Below are 9,921 nucleotides of genomic sequence, written 5' to 3'. Positions count from 1 at the left end.
TCATTATGGTCACTATGAGTTTTTAGTGATGTCATTTGGGTTGACTAATGCCCCAACAGCATTTATGTTTTTGATGAACATTGTATTCTAGCCATATCTTGATTGTTTCGTCATCGTGTTCATTGATGACATTTTGGTGTATTCTTTCAGCCGGGAGGACCATGAGCAGCACTTGAGGATCATGCTCTAGACCTTGAGGGAGAAGAAGTTATATGCTAAGTTCTCCAAGTGTGAGTGTTGGCTTGATTCAGTGGCATTTTTGGGTCATGTGGTGTCTAGTGAGGGGATTAAGGTAGATCCAAAGAAGGTGGAGGCAGTTTAGAGTTGGCCCAGACCGTCTTCTACTACTGAAATCCGAGTTTTCTAGGCTTGGCTGGTTATTATTGTCATTTCATGGAGGGTTTTCATCCATCGTAGCTCCTTTGACCAGATTGACTCAGAAGTGTGTCCTATTCAGGTGGTCCGACGAGTGTGAGGAGAGCTTTCAGAAGCTCAAGACTACCTTGACCACAACTCCAGTTATGGTTTTGCCAGCATCAGGTTCTTATACAGTTTTTGTGATGCTTCATGGATCGGCATTGGGTGTGTGTTGATGCGAGAGGGTAAAGTGAATGCTTATGCTTCGCATCAGTTGAAGCCACATGAGAAGAACTACCCCATTCATGATTTAGAGTTGGCAACCATTGTCAATGCATTGAATATTTGGAGGTACTGTCTCTATGACATATCTTGTGAGGTATTCATAGATCATTAGAGTCCATATCACTTGTTTAAGAAGAAGGATATGAACTTGAGGAAGCAAAGGTGGTTAGAACTATTAAAGGACTATGATATCACTATTCTTTATCATCCCGGGAAGGCCGACATGGTGGCCGATGCCTTGAGTAGGAAGGTTGAGAGCATGGGGAGTCTTGCTTATATTGCGGTTGGAGAGAGACCGTTAGCATTGGATGTTCAAGCTTTGGACAATCGGTTCGTGAGGTTAGATGTTTCAGAGCCTAGCCGGGTTCTTGCTTGCGTGGTTTCTCGGTCTTCTTTGTGTAAGCGCATCAAAGCGCGTCAATATGATGATCACCATCTGCTTGTCCTTAAGGACATAGTGCAGCACGGAGATTATGGGGTGGTGCGGATGCAGGGCCGGATTTGTGTGTCCAATGTGGATGGCCTATGTGAGTTGATTCTTGAGGAGGCCCACAATTCACGGTATTCCATTCATTTGGGTTCCGCAAAGATGTACTAGGATTTGAGGCAGCACTACTGGTGGAGAAGAATGAATAAATATATAGTGGAGTATGTGGATCGGTGTTTGAACTACGAGCAGGTGAAATACAAACATCAGAGACCGGGCAGTTTGCTTCAGAAACTTGATATTCCATAGTGGAAGTGATTGCGTATCACCATGGATTTTGTTGTTGGACTTCCACGAACCTTGAAGAAATTTGACGCATTGTGGTTTATTGTGGATAGATTGAACAAGTCTACACACTTCGTTCAGGTTGTGACTACCTACTCTTTAGAGCAGCTGGCTCAGATTTATATCTGTGACATTGTTCATCTTCATGGTATGTCAGTGTCTATTATCTCCAATCAAGGCATGCGGTTCACATCACATTTTTGGAGAGCTGTATAGCATGAGTTAGGCACTCAGGTCGAGTTGGGCACAACATTTCATCCCCAAACGGACAGGAAGTACGAGCGCACCATTTAGATCTTAGAGGATATGCTACATGCATGTGCTATGGATTGTGGGGGTTCGTGGGATCAGTTCCTACCACTCGCAAAGTTTGCCAACAATAACAGCTACTGATGGCTTCTTATGAGGCCCTATATGGGAGGCAGTGTTATTCTCCAGCTGGTTGGTTTGAGCTGGGGGAGGCTAGGTAGTTGGCTACTGATTTAGTTCGGGATGCCTTGGAGAAAGTCAAGTTGATTCAGGATTGGCTTCGTACAACACAGTCTAGGCAGAAGAGATATGCTGATCAGAGGTCTTGTGATGTAGCACTTATGGTGGCAGAGAGGGTTTTGCTAAGAGTTTCACCCATGAAGGGTGTGATGATATTCGGGAAGAAGGAAAATTTGAGCCCTAGGTATATTGGTTCTTTTAAGATCCTTGAGAGAGTTAGTGAGGTGGCCTACATACTTGCATTGCCACCCAACTTATCGGGGGTCACACGGTGTTCCATGTTTTCATGCTCCAGAAGTATTTTGGTGATCCAACATATGTATTACATTTTAACTCAGTCCAATTAGACAAGGATTTGACTTATGTTGAGGAGCTGGCGGCTATCTTGGACAGACAGGTCTGGAAATTGAAGTCAAAGAATATTGCTTCTCTGAAGGTTCAATGTAGGGGTCAAATGCTCGAGGAGGTGACCTGGGAGACGGAGCACGGTATGCAGAGTCGTTATCCTCACCTTTTTTTCACTTCAGGTATGTCTCTATGCACGTTTGAGGATGAATGTTGGTTTTAAGAGGGGGAGAATGTAATGACCCGACTAGTTGTTTTTTGTATCTGAGCCCATTTCCCCTTTTGATGTTTCACACAGGTGCATTTGTGGTGCTATGACTTGCGGGGATGGTTAGTTTCGTTCCAGGAAGGTTTTGGGTTTATTTTAACCCTTTGGTTCTTGATTTAGAAGCTTAAGTTAGAAACGTTGACCCACGATTGACTTTTATGAAAATGACCTCGGAATAGTATTTTGATGGCTCTAATAAGTTATTATTGTAATTTTGGACTTAGGCGTATGCCCGAAATTGAATTCGGAGGTCCCTAGGTTGATTTGACTTGTTTTGCCGAAAGTTGGCAATTTGAGATTTATAAGTTTCCTTAAATTTGACTGTAGGTTGACTGTATGGCTATCGGGTTCGGAATTTGGTTTTGGGACTTCGAATATGTCTGTTTTCTATTTGGAACTTGTCTGCAAAATTTGGTATTATTTGGAGTTGGTTTGATAGGATTCGGATGCTTGGTTGTGATTTAGAGGTTCTTGAGTTTTCTTTTGAATTTTATGCATTTTTGTGTTCGATTCATGGTTCCGGATGTTATTTTGGTATTTTGATTACGTGAACGAGTTCTTATGATATTTTTTGACTTGTGTGGATGTTTGGTGTGGAGCCCCGAGGGCTCGGGTGAGTTTCGGACGTGTTCCGGATTGGTTTGAACACATTCCAGGTTGTTGGTGTGTTGGTGCGTTGGTGCTCCAAGTATCGCAATTGCGAGGGCCATCATCACAATTGAGATCATAGTTGGGGGGGGGGGGTTCTCAGATGTCGCATTTGCGATACCTTGATCACATTTTCGAAGAAATGAATGGGCTAGGTAGGTTCCCATTTGCGACCAATTGGTCACATTTGCGAGGAGGGCAAACTTCTCATTTGCGAGGTCTGTGTCACAATGGCGACAATTCCCTTGGCTTGTCAGGTGCCGCATTTGCGATCTTGTCTTCACAATTGCGAGGGTTCGTAATTGCGACATCTGCATATGAACATAAGGGCTGAAAAGAGGGGATTTGGTCTCATTTTTCATATTTTGGAACCCTAGACTCGGTAGGAGGCAATTTTGAGGAGGGATTTTCATCAACAACTATTTGGTAAGTGATTTTGATCAACTTTCAATTATATTACATGAATATTTATGAGATGAAACATCAAATTCATGAGAATCTAAGAGAAAGTTTGGGAATTGTTTCCTATGATTTGAAAAAAAAAAGGAGATTCGAGAGTCGAATTGGACTCAGATTTGAAAACGAAGCACATATATGGATTCGTGGGGTTATGGGTAGTCGACAAAGCACCGGGCGATCTCGGGGTTGACTGTTGTTGACTTTTGGGGAATAGTGTAAAGATCATAGCTTTATTGATCGTAATTGGTTTCTCTTGCATTGTTTGATGATACCTTGTCATTTTTCGTATATTTGAGCCGTGTGGAGGCGAATTTTAAGGGAATTGGATAATCTCCCTTTTTTATTACATGCCATACTTTGACATCATAGGATTTTGCATAGATTTCCATGAAAACCTTCCAATGTGAGAAGTGTTGTCAGTTGAATACAGAGGCCTTACCTGTGACATCCCTTCTTAGAACTTCGCTGCTGCGGTAGTTCATGCGCAGAAGCGGAAGCACAGAAGCGGATATAGTTGCGCACCTGCGGTGCTGCAAAAGCTGTTGGTTGGTCACATGTGCAGTGTTGGCTAAGGGAAGGAGACTTCGGAGATACGAGTTATTTCTCCTAGAAGCGTTTGCACATAAGTGCTTATTTGGTCTGCAGAAGCGGAATACTGGCAGTCTTATTATTTGGAATGGTTAGCTCATTTTTCATTCTTCGGAGTTTTGGAGCTCGGCTAGAGGGATATTTGGGGAGATTTTTCTCACCTCTTCTAAAGTAAATAATTTTTACTTGGATTTGACTATATATCTCAATTCCCCATGGATTTGTACCCTTAGAACAAGAATTAGAAAGAGAAAAATTGAGGGTTTTGTCTACAACTTAAGAGGGTGAATTTTGGAGATTTGAGAGTCGATTTGGACTTGGTTTTGGAATCTAATTACATATTCGGACTCGTAATATTATGGGTAATCAAGATCTATCCTAACTCAAATTTTGAACATGTCGGCTCGGGTAGACTTTTGTTGAATTTATGGTAATTGATTAAAGATTGAAGCTTTATTGCTTGTAATTGATTCATATGGCTTTGTTTGACGTTATTGAGTTATTTTTGGCTAGATTCGAGCCAGTTGGAAGTGATTTCTGTGGGAAAGGCATTCTTCGAGTATTGATTTTGCTTGTTTGAGGTAAGTATTTTTCCTAATCTTGTGTGAGAGAATACCCCTTAGGATGTGACCTTATTTGAGTAATCGGAATGTCTAAAAAGCGACGTATGCAAGGTGACGAGCGTACATGCGGGTGCTATGTATGATTTGGGCCGAATTGGACTTTAGGCTTCTAGTATGCCTTGTTTGGACTGTGTAATTCTTATGATTTCTGTTTTGATCATTTGCATGACTACATGAACTCTTTGAGTCATGTTAGAGACCATGTATGGGCTTTAATATCGTATTTGAGCATGAATCTTGTTATTGTATGGCATACCCGCCTAATCTGAGTTGTAGTTATACACTTCGCACATGCATACATCTTAACATGCTATTTTCCTCAATCCATGAGTATGTAATTTGATATCTTTTATTTGTATACATGTATTCTTGTATATGTTTTCTGTGATATGGACTAGTTTGGAAGCACGTGAGTTATCCGTACGGATGTTATAATTATGACACGTGAGTTATCCGTACAGATGTTATAATTATGGCACGTGAGTTATCGGTGCAGCGTGCGGATAATAATCCATCCCTCTAGGAAACTGATTAGTGTTTGGACTTTGTGTATTTTCTCTATATGCAAACTCATTGGATGTATACATGCTTTTACTGTGTTATTCTCTATATGCTAGTCTCGGAATGCATACATGCCTTTTATGCATATTTTTCCTATATGTTGATTGAGTCAATGTAATTATTCACATTATATATCTCCTCTATATATCAACTATGTGTAACTTTATTTTCTATTCTTGTATATCTTCTCTATATGCTGAACTGTTAGCTTGATTATGATGCTTAGATTCTGGTACTGTTGCTCAGTACAGATATATTCTTGAACTGTACAGGTTTGATTAGTGAGTATCATTGACCACTCTCGCCACTACCTCACCGAGTTTATTCATGATACTTACTGAGTACATAGGGTTGATTATACTCATACTACACTTTGTACTTAATTGTGCAGATCTAGGTGTGGGGCCCAGCCAATTGTTAAGTGCGATCACAGTTGTTTTGAGATACGACGTAGAGCTGCATCTCGATTACAGCCCATGGCGTCTCCTCCTATCTTTCATTATTTTTATTACTTCAATAGTACATTGTATTATAGACTTGTATTGATGTATTAGAGCTCAATACTCTGTGTTACAAGTTTCTGGGGAATTTTTGTATTGGTTTAATATTTATCTATGCTATTTGATTTTTAGACTCTTTTATTTGATTTTTAGACTCTTTTATTTCTGTTTTATTATTATTATTATTATTATTATTATTATTATTATTATTATTATTATTATTATTATTATTATTATTCTTTCGTTATTATTTTATAATTGGCTTGTTTAGAAAGTGGTTAGGCTCCATCATAACCGGTGGAGGTTTTGGGTAATGACAATATGCTTATTGTGTGATGGACTGGATTGACAGCAAGTGAGTTATCCGAGCGAATGTTATTGGTTATGTTACATGAGTAGTCCATGTGATTGTTATGATTATGGCACGTTAGTTGTCCGTGCAATATGTGGATAAGGATCCATCTCTCTAGGGTCGTCCTCTCATGTTTCTCCTTGATGACGTACATGCAAATTATGAAAAACTGATTAGTGGTTGGATTTTGTGTAACTTCTCTATATGCAAGCTCCTTGGATGGTTACATGATTTTTACTGCGTTCCTTCTCTATATGCTAGCTTCAGAATGTATACATGCATGTTATGCATATATTCTATATATGGTGCTTTACTTGATGAAATGATTCACGGTACATATTTTCTTCATATGTTAGTCTGTGCAGGTTGACTTACTTATTCATGCATATCTTCTCTATATGCAATTGTTGTTGAATTATTGATACTTCATGACTATCATCTATATATGCAATTATTGATAATTTAATGATGCTAGGCGCATATCTTCCTTATATGCTGAGTTGTTAAACTGGTACGAAATCGTGCATATCTACTCTATATGAAATTGTTGACGAGTTAATTGACATAAAATTCATATCTTCTTTATATGTTGAACCGATAGTTGGTTTACAATGCATGTATATGGTATTGAGTTGTACAGGTTAAGTATAGTGATTATCTTTGGACTTAAAATCTCATCACTACTTCACCCAGGTTAGTTAGGATACTTAGTACATACGGCCGGTTGTACTCATGCTACACTTTTATACCTTGCGTACAGATCTTGGAGTTGAGCTATTAGGGATGACGAAATCTAGCATTGAAGTTGTACCAGAAATCCAGAATTTAAGTTACCACTTGTTCATGGTAATTTAGGACTTATAATTATGTTTATGTAAAATTCAAACAGATGTTGTATTATTCTTCATACTAGCTTTGTAAATATAAATATTATTATATCTTGTGACTTACACTACCAACCCTTAGGATAGTTGTATGAATTTTAGTCGTCTTATTTATTTTTTTGTGGATGACTTTTCATCCGAGTTGTATTATTTGTTGTTTGGCTTACTTGACGGGTTGGGTTAGGTACCATCACGACTTGGTGGGATTTTGGGTCATGACAAGTTGTTATCAGAGCTCTAGGTTTATAGGTTTTTATGAGTCATGAGCAAATATTTAGTAGAGTTTTGCGGATCGATATGGTGACGTACATACCTATCTTCGAGAGGCTACATGGCATCTAGGAAACTTCACCTTCTTTATTTCCTTGTCGTGCAGTCTTGATTTAGCTTGAAGCCTGTATCTTTGATTTCTTTCTATGTGATGCTGAGCACTTGGTATCGGCTATGCACTAAAGGCTTATGATATCGTGGATGAGGTGCCAGATGTGTTTCTCTATTGTGGAGTTAGGCCAGTCTGGAGGACTGAGGCCAAGTTTAAACCACAGCTTGGACTCGACGGGTTCAGTTGTGTGAGTATGTGCCTTTGGACTTTTATGTCTGTTAGTGTCACGCCCCAAACTCGGGGAGCGCGACCGGCGCTCAACCGAGTGAACCTAGCCGAACAAGCCTATTAGATTTTTTTCTACCCAAACTCATCCATGAATAAGGATAATACATATTTTCGTTAATTAGACAATAAGGTGATCATATCTATAATACCAATTCATTACCATTACTTACTCCACTAATAAGTCTCAAAACACACACACACACACACACACACACACACACACACACACACACACCCCTTCATGGTTCAAAGTGGAACAAGTGATTTAATCACAACACAACTGGTTTAACATTTCCAACACCCATGCACAACCCACACTATGTCTACAGAGCCTCTAAAATATCAAAGAGTACAATGATAGTGCCGGCAACAAGGCTCCAGCTATACCTCAAAACACGATAACACATACGAAACAAAAGATGCACAACCCCGGAATGAGATAGGGCTCACCAAGTCAGCTGGGAAGAATGAGTACCACTATCATTGGTTAATATCCTCTGCTGTGGAACCACCTGCATCCGTTAAAGATGCAGCTCCCTCAGCAAAAGGGATGTTAGTACATGTCAAATAGTACTAGTATGAAAACCAAATACCAATTTAAGAACTCGGAAATACAGTATGAATATGATGAATCAAGGCGATAATAGAATAGCATAGATTGCCGGTTGAACCAAAACAAGCTTATCAAGAGCTGTCATTAACATTTATAGAATTCAAGATGAGATCCTATGTAACCATTTTCACACAAAGCGGCCCCGTCGCCTCACCCCAATGTTTGCGGGTGGAGGTATACACACAATACCAAAACTCTACTAAAGTGGCCCTACCGCCTCACCCCCAATGTACGTAGGTGGAGGTATAACCACAGTACCAAAAACCTACACAAAGCGGCCATGCCACCTCACCCCAATACATGCGGGTGGGAATGCATCAACGATACCAATACCTACATAAAGTGGCCATGCCGCCTCACCCCAATATATATATATATATATGGGTGGTGGCGCAAGAACAATACCAAAATCATACACAAAGCGACCCTGCCACCTCACCCCAACATATGCGGGTGGAGGTGTAACCCTAATCACAATCTCTACACAATTTGGTTTAATAGTTTTCCACATAAATCACGACTTGGAATCATAACACGTGGATACACAATCCATAGTTTGGAACACATCATCAATTTATAATACAATATCATGAGAGCATTTGAAACACAAATTAAACATATATCTTTGTCACAAAACTTATTCGGAATACTCAACTTGTAATAAATATCTTGGAACTTACAAGGATATTGGGGTTCCAATTCTTAAAGAAGAGTTTAGCCAACATACCTCAATTGAGCTTCCTTAAACTCTAAAATGTTCTGGAATTCTTAGTAACTTCAATCTATTTTAGAATATAACAAGTTGAACCAAAATTAGGAAGATGATCATGGTTCTAGCTCATTTGAGCATTTTATCAAACACTAGGTGTGCAATAATGTTTCAAGGTCCTTTTATGGAGGATTCCATCATCCCACAACCCACTCTTTACCATTTTTATCTCACAATCTTCCTACACCCTTTGATAACACATGCATACACAATAAACAACTCCCATACCCAAGAATTATCTTGCTAATTACCCATTCGTAGATATTTCTAAATTAAGGGCTAGGGTGTAGAATCTTACCTTTGGGATGAAGACCTAGTGAGTTTTCCTTGTTAATCTTCAAAGATTTGAGCAAGAATTGAAGGACAATTTGTTGAAGATCACTCTCCCACTCTAGGGCACTCTCTCACTCTCAAAATATCAGGTTTTAGCTAAAAAATGGTCCATTGCATCTATTTAATCGAAGTAGGGTCGGGTTATAAAAACTCAAAAATTAAGCTCTGGAACAGGGTATGCGGTCCCATATGCGACTGCATAATGATTCTGCGGTCCGCAGAATAGGATGCATAATTGGCCTCCAAACCTGGGCATGATTGACTCAGTCTGCAGTCATTATGCAGCCGGCAGACCTGTTCTGTGATCGCATAATACACCGCAGAACTGGTATGCGGCCGCATAATGCGCCGCAAACCTGACCTCCAAACTGGCCCATCCCTGCCTCACTCTGCGGCCATTATGCGGCCCGCATAGTGATTCTGCGGTCGCTTAATGGACCGCAGAAACGCATTTCTCTGCCAAAA

General features: G+C 39.8%; 1 protein-coding gene across 1 annotated transcript; it reads left to right on the top strand.

Annotated features, from left to right (window-relative positions):
• The first annotated feature begins 784 nt into the window (after positions 1–784).
• On the top strand, positions 785–1,240 carry LOC138909892 (uncharacterized). Its single transcript, XM_070201109.1, has one exon. The coding sequence runs from the start codon at positions 785–787 to the stop codon at positions 1,238–1,240; it is 456 nt and encodes a 151-aa protein (XP_070057210.1).
• The last annotated feature ends 8,681 nt before the right edge of the window (positions 1,241–9,921 follow it).

This window comes from Nicotiana tomentosiformis, chromosome 4 (genome assembly GCF_000390325.3).
Source record: "Nicotiana tomentosiformis chromosome 4, ASM39032v3, whole genome shotgun sequence".
NCBI classification, from domain to species: Eukaryota; Viridiplantae; Streptophyta; class Magnoliopsida; order Solanales; family Solanaceae; genus Nicotiana; species Nicotiana tomentosiformis.
The sequence above is the reverse complement of the archived record's forward strand: the minus strand, read 5'-3'. Positions and strand labels throughout refer to the sequence as shown.